This window comes from Podarcis vaucheri (genome assembly GCF_965113315.1).
Source record: "Podarcis vaucheri genome assembly, chromosome: 17".
Classification (NCBI taxonomy): domain Eukaryota; kingdom Metazoa; phylum Chordata; class Lepidosauria; order Squamata; family Lacertidae; genus Podarcis; species Podarcis vaucheri.
Window position 1 is genome coordinate 39,198,721 of NC_138755.1, and position 18,320 is coordinate 39,217,040.

At 45.7% G+C, this 18,320-nt stretch overlaps 1 protein-coding gene and 1 long non-coding RNA gene across 4 annotated transcripts in view; both read right to left on the minus strand.

Moving 5' to 3' along the window:
• Positions 1-3,924: 3,924 nt before the first annotated feature.
• LOC309522709 overlaps positions 3,925-18,320 on the minus strand; it is a 289,900-nt gene continuing 275,504 nt past the window's right edge. Inside the window, exon 2 of the long non-coding RNA XR_014215159.1 lies at positions 3,925-4,074. This is a non-coding gene — a long non-coding RNA (uncharacterized lncRNA). The remainder of the gene's footprint in view (positions 4,075-18,320) is intronic.
• The window catches only part of PIANP (PILR alpha associated neural protein), a 37,668-nt gene continuing 23,272 nt past the window's right edge, over positions 3,925-18,320 (minus strand). For 2 of the 3 annotated variants that reach the window (XM_082206139.1, XM_082206140.1), the window contains exons 4-6: positions 17,641-17,722; positions 14,062-14,289; positions 3,925-4,383 (exon numbers count right to left, since the gene is read on the minus strand). In XM_082206139.1, the coding sequence (XP_082062265.1) occupies positions 4,341-4,383; positions 14,062-14,289; positions 17,641-17,722 (353 nt within the window). In that variant the 3' untranslated portion in view covers positions 3,925-4,340. Of the gene's footprint in view, positions 4,384-6,558; positions 10,702-14,061; positions 14,290-17,640; positions 17,723-18,320 lie in introns of those variants that run through there. The other variant, XM_082206141.1, reaches the window with a different exon arrangement.

Consider the following 18,320-nt stretch of genomic DNA (forward strand, 5'->3'; position numbering starts at 1 on the left):
GTGGATGGGAGCTGAGGAGAGTGAAGGCAGTGATCCAGGTGAGGTCCTTGGGACTGGGTCACTTGGTGTCAAAGAGTGAGCCAGCAGTAAATCACACCGTTCCCATTTGGAGTTAACTCTTTATTAGCAAAAATACGATCTACACAGACTTGATGGTGTGTCAGGCCTGACGAGCACAGCAGCTCATCCCTGGTAGATCTCGCCCCATGAATCAGTTGCTGAAAGTCCCCACCTCCCCACAACTGTCTCAAGTCCTCTCCTCTCCAAGCTTTTTCTAAGCAACTGAGAGACGATGTCTGTGTGCAGCCTTGGAGGACTCTGCAAAGCTCCACTCCTCTTTCTTGAATGAGATGTCCTCCACTCCATTCCCCCAGAGCCATGGCTGGGATGGACTGTGTGACAGAGCATTGCCAAAGGGAAGGAACGGCAGCAAGTATATGAGGGAGCATTTTAGGCCAGAACACCATGTTAAGGTTTTGCACCAAGGTTAGAAAACAGGTTAGTGTTGAGTTTCAGGAACCCACCCTGAGGTGAGGAGAAGGAGGCTAAGCAAAAGACTTCATAGATATAATTAGCCACCTCGCCTTCTTAAATGCGTTTTAAAAGGTGGAGGATGACGAAGTGTTAAAAACTTATTTTAAAATAGTGCTGAGCAGGCAAACATGTGAGGTGCTTGGAAAAAACCAAAGTGGACTCTGTGTGTGTGTGTGTGTGTGTGTGTGTGTGTGTTTGCAAATAGGAAGAAGCAACTGGGATTCTGTCCAGAAAAACTGAGGGGAAGCAGAGCTCACTCTGAAGCAGAAAAAGCCACCCCCACAACTATTTTCAAGTACATCTATACATATTTCTCAACACTCCTAAGGCGAAGGTGGGTTTTTTAGACATCAGCACCCTCACTCACAATTGGCCCGGGCTGAGTTGTGGTAATAGCTGCAAATTCAGTGAGTACCTTTTCGCTCTATGATCGAGTTCTTAAGAAAGAAACATGGAGGGGGGGGGAGGCGTTATTATGACACCTAGCCACCCACTCCCAGCTGCCACACAGCAGTCCCATATTTATTGTGGGAACAACGACACAAGTTCAGTCAGATTCCCCCGAGTGTGGTGTTCTGCCTATGTCTGAAAATAACTTTTAAATGTAGGGCCATCCTCTGTGTCCAGAGCTGGGGTAGCCTCAATTCTGAAACCCCTGGAGGACTCTGAAGTTCCCTGCACACCTATTTAGACAGAGGTCTTCATCTCAGCCAACATGGGTTTATTAATCCAACTCCCACCCTCTCGGTCTAATCCTCTGGAGAGCCAAGGGCTAAAGTGTGGCACTGAAATGCTTTGCTCTGGTGCCAAAATCCTTTCTCCATCATTGATTGCCAGGGCTGATGAAGTGCGGGGGCGGGGGGGGGGCCGGGATTTTAAGCAGATGATGGGCGGAGGGACAGGCTGAAGAACAACCCTGGAAACCTGGGACGTTGGCAGCAGCCTAGACAGAAGAGAAGGCTGGAGAAGAGCCTTAAATAGAAAGCGTGGAGGCAGCCATGGGGAGTGGAGCGAGCGAGAGAGCAAGCGTTTCGCTCCCTGCCTTGCTTTTCCTTTACTTCCAGTTATTTCTGTCCTCCCTCCTCCCTCCCTTCTGCAGCCTGAAATTAAAATGTTACAAAAATCCAAGATTTCGAGATGGGAAATTGTATGTTGCGAGCAAAAGCAGCAATTACAGAACTGAGCATGGGAATTCTGAGGCAGACCTAACCGTGGAAGAAGGACGAGGCAGCCCTCCGGGTGTCAGGTTTTGTTATGTTATCATTAAAGGTGTCACGAGTGGGAGACAGCCAGATCCGACTTGGAGATCGCAACCCACCAGAAAGTTCTCCTCTGAAACTCAAGCATGAGGACTTCCCAGTGGGTTGTGTCTCCCCCGCTACACTTACACACACTGTTAACTGGCAAGAAGCGAGATGCATTTAGATTTCCCACTCAGGTACCAAAATATCTTGAGCGAGCCCCGTGGAAATAAGAGTCTCTGCTAGGAGGGTATCCCCACTACCGCCATGTGGGCTGGAGGAGAGAAACGAGGACCAGGAGCAACCAGCGACCAGAATGGAGTTGATCTTCCTTTTGCACAGAATCAACATGTTAAGCAATGCCTTACATTTCCCAAGCCAACTCCCTAGACAGATTTCTCCCCGTAATGAACTGTTATGTGCTCTCCAATTCCCTAGCAGCGAGACATTCCTGTGCTACCAGCTTCCCTTCAAGGGAGGACAGAGGGCACTGGCGGTTTATGGTTTATTTTCGTTAAAAAATAAATAAATGCTTTGTTCTTAAACAGGGGTAGGCAAACAAAGGCCCGGGGGCTGGATCCGGCCCAATTGCCTTCTCAATCCAGCCAGCGGACGGTCCGGGATTCAGCATGTTTTTACATGAGTAGAATGTGTGCTTTTATTTAAAATGCATCTCTGGGTTATTTGTGGGACATAGGCATTCGTTCATTCCACCCCCCCCCCCAAAAAAAAATATAGTCCAGCCCACCACAAGGTCTGAGGGACAGTGGACCGGCCCCCTGCTGAAAAAGGTTGCTGATTCCTGTTCTTAAATATGCAAGCAGTAGCATTACTAGAGGCAAGCAGCATGTCCACTGATGTGAGAAAGCAATGTGCTACCTCACACCAGATCGCTGCACCCTAAAATGCTCCTGGCCTCCAGCTGATTCTTCTGACTCTCCCTAAACTGCTTAGAACCACAGAGGTGGAAGTGACCCCAAGGGTCATCCAGTCTAACCCCCTGCGACACAGGAATCTTTTGCCCAACGTGGGGTTCGAACCCACAGCCCCGAGGTTAAGAGCCTCGTGCTTTACCAACTGAGCCACCCCAGCATCTTGTTCTGTTCCCTCTCACACACAAGGAACCTGACCTTTCCCTTTAGCTATGGAGGGTGGGATTGGTGACCGCCACCAAACTACAATAGCCAGCGACCTGTCTGCAGAAGAAGCATGCTCATGCGCAGGTACAGCTTGCTGAACGATACTAATAGTATCTGCACTGGTAGTAGATAGGTAGCCGTGTTGGTCTGCCATAGTCAAAATAAAAAAAATTCCTTCCAGTAGCACCTTAAAGACCAACTAAGTTAGTTCTTGGTATAAGCTTTCGTGTGCATGCACACTTCTTCAGATACACTGAAACAGAAGTTGCCAGATCCTTCTATATAGTGAGAAGGTGGGGAGGGGTATTACTCAGAAGGGTGGTGGGAATGGGAGATTGGCAGATAGCTGAGATGAGCCTGTTGACGACTCTTAACGACTGTAATAGGTCTTACAGGAAAAGGCAAGGGGTGAGAAGGTGAGAAATGGTTTAGTCATGTATAGTGAGATAAGAATCCAATGTCTTTGTTCAGCCCAGGTCTTTCCATGCACTGGTTGCACTAATAGTATCTGCACTGGTTGCACTGGTAGGGAACTCCCTAGGGCAGCTGAGCCAGCCCTGTAAGCAAAGCCAACTTGCAAAGGAAACACCAGGAGCTCCTGTTAAGTTCCTAACTGTTCATTGGAGCCACTGTTCCTTTCTCGCCCCACACCAGACATGATGCCTGGTCCAATGCAACGACACCAGGGGGTCAGTAGCTGGCTGCCCACTGACCCCTTATCACCTCACCCCCCTGAACAAATTTGATCATCTGATTTCCCCTTCCAAACATTGCAGAGAGATCTCTGTAGTGAGAAAGCATCTTCTGGCCACCAGCTCCCATAAAGAGACATCTACTGGCCGCCTTGGGCCATTAAGAAAGGTTAACATTCTTTTCTCAAATCCCAAGCTCTGCCCAGGCATCGCTTTAAGGCAAAAATATATATAATATAATAAAAATGGGTAATGATCGGCTTGCTCACAGCAGTCAGGCAGCAAGCAGCCCACAAGAGCACGCAGCCAGCCATTAGCTTTCAGTATTTTGCAAAGTTTTATTTTAAAAATGTTGAAACTTACATCCCACAAGAATTTAAGAATTTCACCACGAGGAGGAGAAAACCCTACAAAAATATATCGTACGGTGCACAAGGGGCAGGAGAAGGGCAAGACACACGAAAGACCCTGCTTCACACACGACAGATGTGCTAGGCACAGATAGCACTTCCAGGAGAGAAACTTGCAGGGACACTGTCACACGTCTCACAAATGCACATGCGTTTATTTGGCCACAAGTCGACTCGGTGGGTGGCGGGTTCCCCAGGCATGTAGACATGCCAGACAGGCATTTGTTACATGTGACAGTGGTGTAATTGGGGGGAGGGAGGAGAGGAGAGGAGAGGAGAGGAGAGAATCTCTTGCAGGTCCTCCTCTTCCTCTTTTAACCAAGCCTATTCAGAAGACTCCCCAGAGCATCTTTGGCCATGACCCAATCTGCCAAGAAACAGACAATTGTACTCAAAAAAATAATCTATTTATATTACAGCGTTATAGTGCTATTTCCATACTACAGAGGAAATTGCGACATTGATTTTTATTTATTTATTAATGCTTATTATTATGGCAAAACTCCATGCCCCGTTCAGCCCCACTGCTGAACCCCTTGCCTCTGGCTGCTACTCTATAGTTGACTGCTCACGATCACTACAGGAGCAAGCATCCGTTTCCTACATGGAAGTGACATTTGTGCAGGGAATTTGTCATGGGTTAGCCAAGTGGCCCAGAGTGGGCGGGAGCTGTGATTGGAGGAAGCTGAGAGGGGGTGGTGGTAGCCAAGCAGAATAAAATCAGGGATAGCAGAGATACCCACCTAGTGCAGGCAAGGGCCAGGAACTCCGCTGTCTCCCAAACGCCCTGCTGGCCTTGCCCTCCCTGCCTTTGCCTGCATCTCAAATCTCTTTCCAGCACCTTTTCTCTCCCCACCCCCAACCCCTCCACCTTTCTTTTCCTATACCCTATTTTTTGCTTTATAAGACTCACTTTTTCCCTCCTAAAAAGTAAGGGGGAATCTGTGTGCGTCTTATGGAGCGAATGCAGGCTGCGCAGCTATCTCAGAAGCCAGAACAGCAAGAGGGATTGCCGCTTTCACTGTGCAGCGATCCCTCTTGCTGTTCTGACTTCTGAGATTCAGAATATTTTTTTTCTTGTTTTCCTCCTCCAAAAACTAGGTGCGTTTTGTGGTCTGGTGCGTCTTATAGAGCAAAAAATACGGTAATTGGCTCACTTAAGGCTGCGATAGCTGAAAGAATCGACTCTTTGTTCTGACTGGGGTTGGACAGGAGTTGTTGTGACTGAGTCCAAATGAAACAGATTTTTACTGTGTGTTTTTTTAATTGCTGAGAGTCCCCTTGAAAATTCCTATGGCCCCTCCAGACCACTTTTCGGCAGGTGGATTCTGCAACCTGTCATTGATGTAAGAACAGTGTGTTAGTGGTGGGTTTATACGTGATCCCACTTTATTAGTTATTCCGCGATGCTTCACCAGTAATATTATTCCCAGTATTGCTGTCCGGAGGGGCGCTCTTGCACTATAGTGCCACAGCAGTGGGACAAAAAAAGTAAGCATTCGTGGTATAAAAGAGTTACAGGATTTCAGCTGGAAGTTGAGAGACATACGCCAGTTGGGTATGTTTGCCCCACAACCTTTGTAGGCATAAACAGTATTGAAGGCTGGGTTGTGTATAACTGTCCCAATACGATCCTGAGCACAAATCATCACAGATGCACAGCGAAAAGAACCCCTGAAGAGGCCCTTATTTTGAAGGGAGGCATGTAAATTGACCAAATAAATGCATACACAAACAACTGAAAATCAAGGGGTTTTAAGTTAGTTGCGATTCGTTTGCTCCTTTGGTTTCAAGGGGGACTGGGTAACTCTTAAGGTTTCGTTGCTTTGGGTCCCATATGTATACAAAAGGGGGGGGGTGTTGAAATAAAAAGACAGTCTGCAATCAAACAGGGGGGAAAGTATAATGACACAGAAGAAGAAAAATGGGAAAAGAAAGAGCATCATTAGCAGGAAATGGTATTAAGCTGGGCTGTAATATTGGATAGACTTGAGAGGCAGACGCAACCCAGAAACCACCAAGGGAGATGGTCTTTCAGGACTTAAACTCAGCTGGAGAGAACGGGGGGAGCTTCCCAGATGAGGAGAGGCAACATCTGAATGCCCTTCCACCAAATCCTTGCGTTGTCCTGGGCCATACAGCCATACCATCACATGAGACCTTGTATGACTTCAGCTTGCTGAGAACCTCGACTTTTGTTTTTGAAATATGTTAAGACGACGAAGAAGAAGAGTTTGGATTTGATATCCCGCTGTATCGCTACCTGAAGGAGTCTCAAAGCGGCTAACATTCTCCTTTCCCTTCCTCCCCCACAACAAACACTCTGTGAGGTGAGTGAGGCTGAAAGACTTCAGAGAAGTGTGATTGGCCCAAGGTCACCCAGCAGCTGCATGTGGAGGAGCGGGGAATTGAACCTGGTTCACCAGATTACAAGTCTACCACCCTTAACCACTACACCACACTGGCTCTCAGTTAAGCTGCTGAAATCTCAGAAGCAAAAAGGGGTGGTGGAATGATGTTTCCAGGAACTGGGGGAATTGGGGGGGGGGCTTCTGTGTCTTGCATATATGACTAGCGCCCCGCATCTTCGTGGCTACCGAAACTGGAATGAATGGTGTAAAAACAGTAAAAAGGAAAACGGGAGAATTATGCACATCTGCTCAATTTGTGCTATCACTAAGGCTGCTGTAAAGACTGGAATGCCTGACTGCAGAAATGTTAACTTTTTCCTACAGGACTACCCGCATATTTTTCAAGGATATCTGCATAGTCATAGAGGGCGAGCTTCTGATTTGAAATGAAGGCTCTGGGGTTCTCAGGGAGCTGAATTCTGCACCTGGCATCACATTCCATGCTTTTCCCACACTTGCATAGAATCGTGGCACCCGCGCTGGCAGCCCTGGCAAAACAGTAACCGTGATCCAGAGTGTTCTCCTACGCCTTACAGGGGCCTGCATGCTGCACCTGTTTAGCCCAGAAGCATTTCCTTGAAAAATAAAATAAAATATAATCAAGCCAAGCAGCTTTTATTCTGCAGGTTCCCTAGGTCACGCAGACTGCACAGCAAGCATCCATCCCATGCTGATTGTGCGTCTCCCCTGCCCACGATGTGGGCTCCTTGGGGATAGTGCAGAACAAATAACTTTGGCCATGCGCTGCAGGGATGGGCTCTGCATTCATCGTACAACCACCCCCTTCAGAAACCTCTAATGTGCTTAGCATCTTGCCCACCTATTTAAGGTGGGTGTTAAATGCGAGCAGCGCCGTCACTGAAAGGATGGTTGTGTTGAAGGGCTTTGGCTCTTTACAGAAATTAAAATATCACCATGTAAGAATCCAAGGGCTCTATGAGGCTGTAGATAGTTCCCTCCCTTCTAGAGTTGACGGCATCCTTGACGATGGTGTGCAGAACTGTCCCACTCTTTCCTCTCTCAGGGCTGGCGTCAAGGGTTGGCATCATTGGGCATCTCAACTGGCTTTCATTGCCTGTTCACCTGCGTTCTCTGAGTGACTGAGCAGGGGCAAGGGCAAGGGCAAGGAGAAGGAGAAGGAGAAGGAGAAGGAGAAGGAGAAGGAGAAGGAGAAGGAGAAGGAGAAGGAGAAGGAGAAGCTGCTTCTGCTGACCTTGCCCTTTCTCTGTGAGCCACGGGGCACATTGAGCCGGGAGGAACACGGCAAGCGAATGTGCAGCAACAGCAATGAAAAGGAGCTGGGGCTTTTCAGGGAGGGATCTCCCTGGCAAAGGCTCCTTCCAAATCTGGAGCTTACGCTGATTTCTGTGCTTAGGTTTTGCAGGCTCTTTCTTGCACTGCAAAAGCAGCTGGACCAAAGACACTGGTGGGTTGGAGGAAATGAACTGGACCATGGGCAGTAAGGGCCACATCAATTTAATCTCCCCTAGAAATGATTGTGTCTAAATGGGTCTGTTAAGTGCAGATGATATAAATGCGAAGAAAGCCAGAGCTTTCACATGGTCACGCAGGTGGATGACCTAATATGAGTATGGCTGTGTTGTTGCACAGACTCCATTATTTTGAAATATGCTTCTTGTAGGAGAGAAGCTATGGAACTACAGAACTGTAGAGCTGGAAGGGACCTCGTGGGTCATCTAGCCCAACCCTTTCTGCAGTGCAGGGATCTTAACTCGATCATACATGACAGATGGCCATACAATCTCTGCTTAAAATCCTCCAAGGAAGAAGAGTCGACCACCTCCTGTGGGAGTCTGCTCCACTGCTGAGCAGATCTTACTGTCATAAAGTTCTTCCTGGTGTTTAGTTGGAATCTTCTTTCTTGTAACTTGAATATGTTAAGGAGGGGCTACATTTGACTTTGCACAGTTCAGACACTAGAATGCATTGGGCTGCACCTTACGCTGCTATTTCTGCTGCGCGAGAATGGTCTCCTCAAGCCGGGGCATGACCCAAATTTAAATGATTTACAGTAGTCCCCTTTAACTTCAGTGCAATTATTAGGTGCTATGCAGCCTGCCAACTTAAAAACAGCATCTTGATGGAAATAGCAGGCGATGTTTATCTCCATGCTACAGAAAGCTTACTCTGCTGATTTCTGCAGAAGCAATTGTTAATAAAGGTATAAGGGCAGAGTACGGTTCCCCACCACAAAACCTGATTAGTTGGCATCCCTGGCCAATATGGGGCTTTGCCAATGAACCTTGTTAGATAGGTATTAAATCTTTATTCACTGTGCTACGAGGACATCTGCTCAAAGCATGAGGACTGCAGCTGTTCTACTAGGCAGTGCCCTCCAGTTAGCTATCAGGAGGAGCTGAGCACCTAGCACTACTTCTTATATAAACTCCAGGGTCTACTATTCCTTAGCTGAGCAAAAAGCCATCTGCCAGCCATTAACTTATATGCATACTTTTAATTTAAAAATAAAAAACTTAGTGAATTACTTTTATGGGGGGGGGGAACACACACACATTTGAACTGAGACTGAACCAGGCTTAGCAAAAAATAACTTGGACAGGAAGCAATTCATGGAACAGGGCCAAAAAATATGCTATGGAAGACAGGGGAAGAGAATGGAGTCTGAAAAAGAGGGAGAGTTGCAACGCTGTCACAGTCGCTGGAGTGAGGGAGTATCTGGAGTATCTGGAGATGCAGGGAGTGAGACAAAAATACAGAATGTGTTGCTTCGACACTGCAGTCCACCAGTATGCCTGAGGCATTCCTCTTCTGCAATTAGCTGGAACTGGAACTAAAACAGAAGTTCCATCCTTGCACATGATAATAGCACTATGCTATCCAGCAATGCCTTCCCCCATGACCAAGAATCTCATAATGATTATGAACTGGCAAATCTAGTTCTATAAAGGCTTTCAGCAATGTTAATTAAAATATTCCTTCTTGAAGATTCTTCCCATTTATTGTTTTTTAGTGAGGAATGGAAAGGGATTACAGTGAATAGCTTAATAACTGTCCTTTCAGCAGCCCCTCTTAACTGCATGTTCCAACTGTAATATTCTGCTCCTGTGGGAGGATGGAGGCTATAACTACTTATTTCCTCTCATTTTGGCACCTTTACAGCAAAATAATGCTGGTTTGCTTTTAAATAAGAAAGGGGGGAAAGTAATTTAAACCTCTCCCCCTCCCCAAGTGGAACAGAAGTTGACATGAGGGCAATTATGAGGTTGAAAGGCAATAGACAATTTTTTCATGATTATCCTGTACCATGATAATCAGAAAGCAATAAAATGGACTGCAACTGCAAGCCAGGAAGCGTTTAATTAAAGGCACAGGAGCCTGCAAAAAGCTCCAATCGTGCTTTGTGTGTCCCTCCCTAGTAGACAGGCGCATGTTGCAATCTTTATTGCTACTCCTCTTCCACAACTGCAACAAATCAGGTCTGGAAAAAAGAATGAGAAGCCAACACCGAAAAAACTGGAATGCAATAGGATGACAGTGACTTTGCACCATAAAAAGTGAGTAAGCAAAGGATGGCAATTCCACAGAAGAGGGTGGGTGAGAAAGCAGCCGAAGAAGATTAGATGACAGATGAGGGAATCGTGTCCATTTGATACCAATGCTGAGTGTCTTATTTCCCTGCACCCCATTTCCCCTCCATATATGCCCATCCCCACAATACAGAAAGGTATTCATTGCCCAGGTGTATGTGATGTGAGCTTTGGCTCTTTGGAAGATGCTTCAAAACTGCGTGATGAGGAAAGGGAGGAAAGATGGGGAGACACCGAATAGGAGATCCTACTTCTGCATCCCATTATCAAGCATGCTTACTTAAACATAAATAAATACATGTTTGTGTATGAATGTTTATGCCGGAGGTACAAGGGATATCTTTGAAACGTTACCATGAAGGTGCTAATAGCTCTTGCCTTCTAGGCCTTCCACCTCACCCCTCTGCTCACATCAGACCACCCCAGTCATCATCTCTGCCATGAGGACCCACCACGGAGCCCAGCTCCTCCTGAGCGAAAACCTTGGTTTGGGCTGGGTCTGCAATGATGACGGAATGCCAGGGCACAAAGGGATCTACAATACTTCTGCTGCTGCGTGAGGAGTAGCAGTACCATAGTCGCAGGCGGATGGAACTAAAAGGGAGGGCTGCCAGTTCTATGGGACTCTCTGGCAAACTCAGTGTCTCGCAACGAAGGAGCCGGGCCTGCTGCTTCCAGGGCAATCACAGGTTCACCAGGGGGATCCTGAGCAGGAAACAAGGGCGGAAGGAGAGAGAAAGGGGAAGAGAAAGAGAGGGAAAGAGTAAGAGTGATGAACAATGCTCCCTGTGTTCAGAGGTAAGCTGTTTCATCTGGTCTCTTGTTCTTTTGTCATAGGGTGCACTTCTAAGTCTCCCCACACCCTTTGTACTACAGCAGAGGTTCTCAAACTTCTTTTCCTGGGCCACACTTTGAGAATAAAAATTTGCTGGCGCCACACTGAATTTTTTTACATGGGAGAACAAAAAGAAACGACTCGTAGCAGTGCTTTCTTTGTAACAGAGCACAACTACTTTATAATATGATCATGCGTCAGGACTGAGGAGGAATGGTGGGAGTCACACGCCCCCCATTTCCTGAGCCTTCCCAAAGGCAGGAGGATAGTATTGATTTAGAACAGCGGTTTGCAGAGGGGCATAGTCCAGAGGGGAAAAGCTGGGAAATACTGGGTGAGGAACAGCTAGAAGAGCAAACACAAGGAGAGACAGCTGGCAGATTCAGTGTCCTTGGGCAGCATTCCTGACCACCCCCCTTTGCCTAGGACTAGACGGGCACTTAGGGTGATAGAACAGAAAGCGCAGGGAAACAAGATCAGATTACCCGACGTAGGAGTGACGTAGATTAATGGGGACGGAGGGGGTAAACCTTAACTGGGAGCAATGGCATTTTTAGAGAGATATTCATTCCTTTTGTCTCTCGCTGTGATTATTAAATAACTTATCTGGTAAGAACGCGCCTTTCGTTTGATCTTCTTAATTACTGCTCCTGGTGGGGCGGGATCTGATTCCCTAAAGCCTGACATCATGGGGCATCCGGAAAATATAAAGCAATGCAGCTACATAAGAACACAAATCATTCCCAAAATATGAACAAGCTTCATGCATATTTACCTTAAGTATGCCTACAAACTCGATGAGAGGTATGAGCTTGCAGTTGCCGGGTAATCTCGTTTATGAAAATACTTTGATACTATACTACACTGAAATGTTTAAATGTTTCTTTGATTGTCTTTGAACCATCCCACCACACTTGCCATCCTCTCCAGCCCACACCCTTTGGAATCCCTGTCGTAGAGAGTAGCTCCTGATCTCTTCACCATATCAAGGTAATTTTAGGAGAACTTGTGGCTGTAGTTCATTAAGGTTCCACCATTTAACTGATTAGATATGAATAGATTTGAACATCATAAAAAAAACTTCAGTAGCCCCTATTTGGGCATCCTCTCCTCCACCACCATCACCCCCCCAAAAAAAAACCTGTGCTTGCACTAATGCAGATTGGGTGAATGGGACCATAGCAGCTGACCTCACCCTTGCACAATAGGTTGCAGGGGAAATCCTCTCTACCAGACCTAGGCTCTGGCCATGATGTGGAACTATTATGGAGGAAGAGTTCATGCATAAAGAGATAGATCTGTGCTACAATTGTTTCCCCTTTCCACAGGTCAGTGGGGGCCTTGCCACTACCTCCCCTCTTCCTTGCCATGGGATTACATTAAATGTGGGGTAAACAGGGCAAACCCAAACAGGGCAAAAAGAGATGCCTTTTTGAGATACCAGTGTCAGCACTTAAAATGAAATAAACTCGGTGGTTTGTTGTCAGAAGACAAGTCCAATTAAATACAGTGGTACCTCGGGTTAAGAACTTAATTCGTTCTTAACCTGAAACTGTTCTTAACCTGAAGCACCACTTTAGCTAATGGGGCCACCTGCTGCCGCCGCGCCGCCAGTGTTATGTACTGAAGTTCTCACCCTGGGCCAGCAGGGGGATACTGTAGATAGTTATGCAAATAAGGGATCGAAAGTGACGTTCAGTGATTGGATAGTTTTAGAAAATTGTTACAGTTACATTGTACTGGAGCTCTATATAAGCAGGCTGACTGAACCCTTCAGTTGAGTTCTGTCCTGGCCTGTGAATAAACAAGAGCTGTTTGAAGAATCGCTGTGTCGTCTGATATGTTCACCCACAACTTAACAGCCAGAGCACGATTTCTGTTCTTATCCTGAAGCAAAGTTCTTAACCTGAAGCACTATTTCTGGGTTAGCAGAGTCTGTAACCTGAAGCGTATGTAACCCGAGGCACCACTGTAGTTTTTTGTTTTTCTTTAGAGCAGCATACCAGATGCAACATACCTACTATAAGAAATGCGTAGCTCATGGTCCCAGCAACTGAAATTTGATCAATCTTATTAATCAACCACAGCTTTGGGTTGCATCCCTGCGAACAGTTAGGCTGCTACAATCTCACTGAAGCCAACTGCACGCAGAATTGCAGATCTGGTTGATAAATCCATTGATTAAAACAGGCCAATGCTTACAGCTCTGCACTTTTTGTGCAGCAGCTGTTGCACACTGGGTACGTACAGCTGAGAGTGAGTCATCTTCAGAACATGTGCTTCAGCTGAAAGCAGATCTGCTTTCCCAGCATTATACTTGCACTGCATCACTACTGTCCTATCTTCTCAGATCCAGGACCCACCTTCAAACCAAGCATGCATATGGGGACCCACTTCTTAAAGCTTGTATGCGATCTGCCGGAATGGTGGTCACTGTATTGCTTTTGTGACATGCCCCTCCCCTTAGGTCAGGCTATTATGACCCTGTAGTGCAGTGGATCTCAAAGGAGGTAGCAGGGGAGCGTGGCAAATGTGACAGGAAGATTCAAGGACAAAGAAAGATTTAAACATTTCAGTACAGTACAGTCATACCTCTTGTTACGTTTGCTTCAGCTTATGTTTTTTCAGGTTATGTCCTGCGGCAACCCTGAAGTACCGGAAAGGGTTACTTCCGGGTTTCGCCGCTTGCGCATGCGCAGACACGCAAAATGACATCACACACATGCACAGAAGTGGCGAATCGCGACCCGCGCATGCGCAGACGCAGGTTGCGTTCCTTTCAGGTTGCGAACGGATCCCATTCGCAACCAGAGGTACCGCTGTAAAGTATAGTATAGTATCATCGTAACTTATCAAAATGCTTTTTTAAATTTGCAGAGTACTCATAGATAACTTTTCAAAATGAGAGCAAGAGCATTGAGTGATACTGAGGACTATCCCAATTGTGATCCACCATCGCTGTTCTGACAGAGTGCTGGAGGAAACTTGTTTATAATTATATTTTGAGAATGATTCATGTTCTTATGTAGCTGCATTTTTTAATACTTCCTGGATGTCCCAGGATCATATTATAAAGTAGTTGTGTTCCATGCTATAAATCAAGCACTGCTGGGAGTTGTTTCTTGCTTTCCAGAGTATTGCCTTGCTTTTGCTCTTTGCTGTTCATAGCGAAGGCCTTTGGCTATCTACAATAAATCGATTGATTGATACTTGCAATTTGCGTGAGTTACCTGTTGAGCTGGAAGGCACTGGTCTTCCCTAGTCCCTCTAGCTTCTCCATGCCTTCCAGAACCTGTCCAGTTTCCATCATGTCTGGTGTAGGGGCCGGCGAGTCGCTAAAGGGCCCCAGGATGCTGACCGCAGAGGGAGATAGGTCCGTTAAGGGCTGATGGCTACCCTCCTGCTGCAGTCCGCTTTGCTGGCTGGAGTGGTGACGTCGCTTCTGGTTCCTGTCCCAGCTACAGAAAGCCAGGGGGTAGAGGGGAGAGAGAAGGCTGTTACCATCAGGAAAGGTGCGACCTAACCAGAGGATTGTGCATCCATGCCTTAATTTGTTTTCCTGGTACCCAAATACCTTTCCTCTGACTGTAAGGAATATACAGTCCACCCGAAGTACAACGGGAACATGAAATGTCCACTTGTATAGCTGACATAAAATACGGATACAGATAGGTAGCCGTGTTGGTCTGCCATAGTCAAAATAAAAAAATTCCTTCCAGTAGCACCTTAAAGACCAACTAAGTTAGTTCTTGGTATGAGCTTTCGTGTGCATGCAGAAGAGTGTATCTGAAGAAGTGTGCATGCACACGAAAGCTCATACCAAGAACTAACTGAGTTGGTCTTTAAGGTGCTACTGGAAGGAATTTTTTTATTTTATAAAATACGGACTCCAAGTTGGAGTGGACCTTTAGTTCCCTGCTCAAGCTTTCCACCACTTAGGATAATGATAGTACTGAATGTGGGGTGAAAGCCATGTGTGCCTATTGGGCCTTTCCCCATATATTTCTCCCAATGCCAGTAGGGTTCCTCTCTGAGTCGCATCCTTTCCAGAGGCAATATCAACAAGGATTTGAACAAGGGCAGGTCTGACAGCTCCCTGTCCAGCAAAGCTCCCTTTGGAACACCTTTTCGCAAATTATTTGTTTAATTATAACTTGGCTGTCAGGGAGAGCTTTGTCTTGCTAATGAATTGTTTTGTTTTTGAGTACCTCTGGACCGTTACTATTTTGCAGGAGTGCTTTAAGTGCATAACAGATCTTTAGGTCTTGTGCAATGGATTAATGGGCTCAGCCATCCTAGCACAACCAATCTACTTTCAAAAAGGATCTGCTTTGGGACTTGTCCCACGATTTCCAGGCACAGGTCTGCGAGGTTTTTCTTTCGTCCCACCGCTTTCCCCAGGAAAACCCACTGTTTACTGCTGAATCAAAACAAATGTCAACCCACAGAAAGCCAGATTGACGTCTGATCTGATTCGACAGTAAACAGCTGGGGCTCAGCAGCCATTCCTGATATTTTGAATCACTTTGAGTTTGTACTGAATTGTATTAATTGTTTGATGAATTTATTTGTGGTTTTTTTTTTTTGCTTTGTGTTTGGATATGATTGCAGTGATTGAAACGCTTACTCATTCTTTATGCTAATGTTTTTGTTGTGAGCTGTTTTGAGATCAGCATTGTTGTGAGAAAAACAGGATGCAATTATCAAATCATATCAAAAGGATGCTGGTTTTTGCTCAAAAATGATGGCCAACCAGCCCAAGCCTACTGCTTTTTAGATGCAGTTTGCTTCCTCCTCCTCAAATCTGCACTGAAGGTGATCTTCAGCTTGGAACTAAAATTCCAGTATGAAAAGAGGATCTTTTCTTTTGTTTGTGAGTTCTAGACTAATAAAAATGGCAATTCAGAAGAATAGCTTTTAAAAGGTATTAAGTACAGATGTGGGTACCAGCACTTCAAAGAGCTGTGTTCTGCTTTTATAAGAAACTGAAAGGGGGGGGGGGCAAAATGAAATTTTCAAGATCAATACCTGTCAGAGAAATAATCCCTTCAATGGAACTTGAAATATGACAGGGGAGTAAACCAAGCCACCTACAACTTGATTTGGTGGTTTGGGAGGACAGAGGTGGTGATAAAAGTGATGATACAGTGGTTCTTCATTTGAAGAATATGCCCAATTTCCTCTCAACTTCAACATTCACATGACAGATAGCCAATCTATCAAGCTAGTTCAGTCAGCACTCTAGTCTTTCCCCCATACATCTGCCTGCCCTATATGTTTGTAAAAACACCACATGTGTGTTTAACTGTGTCTCTATTCTCCCTTCATCTTAGCATTTTTAAAATAGTTGCAAAACTTCCTCAGGGGATAGGAGAGAGGAGTTACTGTGGCGACTTCACAGTCACTAGCCAATCAGGAGTGCCTATAGCTGGCTTTTGAAGCAAACTGACAGGATTAATTTCACCAAAAGTAAGTTTGTAGCGCATGTGGAGAGCATGCTTTCTAAATGGTCCCACAGCCCCACTAATGTTACACCAGTCTGCATTCTTAATTAGCATGTTACAAAAGTGTAACGGCGCAGCCTCAGCTATGCACAAAGTAGTAAGAAAAATGCCTAACTTAAAAAAAATGCCAACTGAAAAAGAAGTCGATTTAAATGTTCAAATATAACATACCAATTCCTTAACTTAACATATAACTCTATAATGATGTGTGTGTGTTTTAATGCAGTTATAAAATGTTCAAACTACATGGTATTTAAAGCAAAATCTGATATAATTCGTTCCCAGTACACAAATCCCAACATCCAAATTGGTGCTGTACAAAACCTAAAGGAGTTAATGTGATACTGAAAATGTCAGTTGCTTTAAAGTTGTATTTTCGGACCTTATATCTTCTTCTGCAGCTCAGACTTGTAAGAAGTAATTAAATTACGTACTTTAGCATTGCAGCTGTCTTTCAGTTTTGTAAATAAATATGTAACCAGTGAATTTTTTTGCAGATCTATATTAGGGATGCATGTACTGACTAACATTGTTGTTGTTGTTTAGTTGTGTCCGACTCTTCGTGACCCCATGGACCAAAGCATGCCAGGCCCTCCTGTCTTCCACTGCCTCCCGCAGTTTGATCAAGCTCATGCTGGTCGCTTCGACAACACTGTCCCACCATCTCGTCCTCTGTCGTCCCCGTCTCCTTGGGCCCTCCATCATTCCCAACATCAGGGTCTTTCCCAGGGAGTCTTCTCTTCTCATGAGGTGGCCGAAGAATTGGAGCCTCAGCTTCAGGATCTGTCCTTCCAGTGAGCACTCAGGGATTATTTCCTTCAGAATGGATAGGGTTGATCTTCCTGCAGTCCATGGGACTCTCAAGAGTCTCCTCCAGCACCATAATTCAAAAGCATCCATTCTCCGGCGATCAGGCTTCTTTATGGTCCAGCTCTCACTTCCATACATTACTACTGGGAAAACCATAGCTTTAACTATACGGACCTTTGTTGGAAGGTGATGTCTCTGCTTTTTAAGATGCTGACTAACGTAGGAAACCCTTAATACTAGATGGTGTTTACTTTATTTATGGAGCTTGACCACTTGTAAAAGGGTCAGTTTGTGCAACAAAATATATTCCCAGCTCCCAAACTAATGTTTGGAGAGTAGAAAATCTCCAAGAACACCAACATTGGCTTTCCATTCAATATCAAGCCATTTGGATGCATTGTCCTCAATTACAACATATCCCTGGTGCCTCTCCTCACCTCCTGTGAGTTGCGATCCTATGGCATTAACCTTTGCAGCTACCTAAAATCTACTCACCAGAATTTGAGTATTATCCCCATAGCAACAAGGACAATAATGACAGAGATCGTAATGGTGACATACAGCTGAGGGTCCACACCTGGAACAGACAGAGACGGGAAGTGTCAGTAAGTAAGGTATGCAGCTCCTGACCATTTTGCGGGGACAGGGCAGTCCATGCCACCCCCACCCCCCAAGATTTCCACTTTTTTCCTGGCTGCCCTCCTGTGTGCTTTTTTAAAGTAGCACTCTTGCAGGTGGAGCTCACAGCTGCAGCATTGAGAAAAGCTTCACCTGTCGGATTGCCACTCAAGCGATTAAAGGTACACAGGAGCCCGGTCAGGAGAAAAAGTTGGCAACATGTTGCTGGAGATATAATAAGGAAAATGGTTCTTTGAAACAAATGTTTTTGCGGTGTCCGACGCTTACGAACTTTTGGAGAAAAGTATTAAAATGTATTCTACTTAAAGGTAAAGGGACCCCTGACCATTAGGTCCAGTGGTGACCGACTCTGGGATTGCGGCACTCATCTCGCTTTATTGGCCGAGGGAGCCAGCGTACAGCTTCCGGGTCATGTGGCCAGTATGACTAAGCCTCTTCTGGCGAACTAGAGCAGCGCACGGAAACGCCGTTTACCTTCCCGTTGGAGTGGTAGCTATTTATCTAATTGCACCTTGATGTGCTTTCAAACTGCTAGG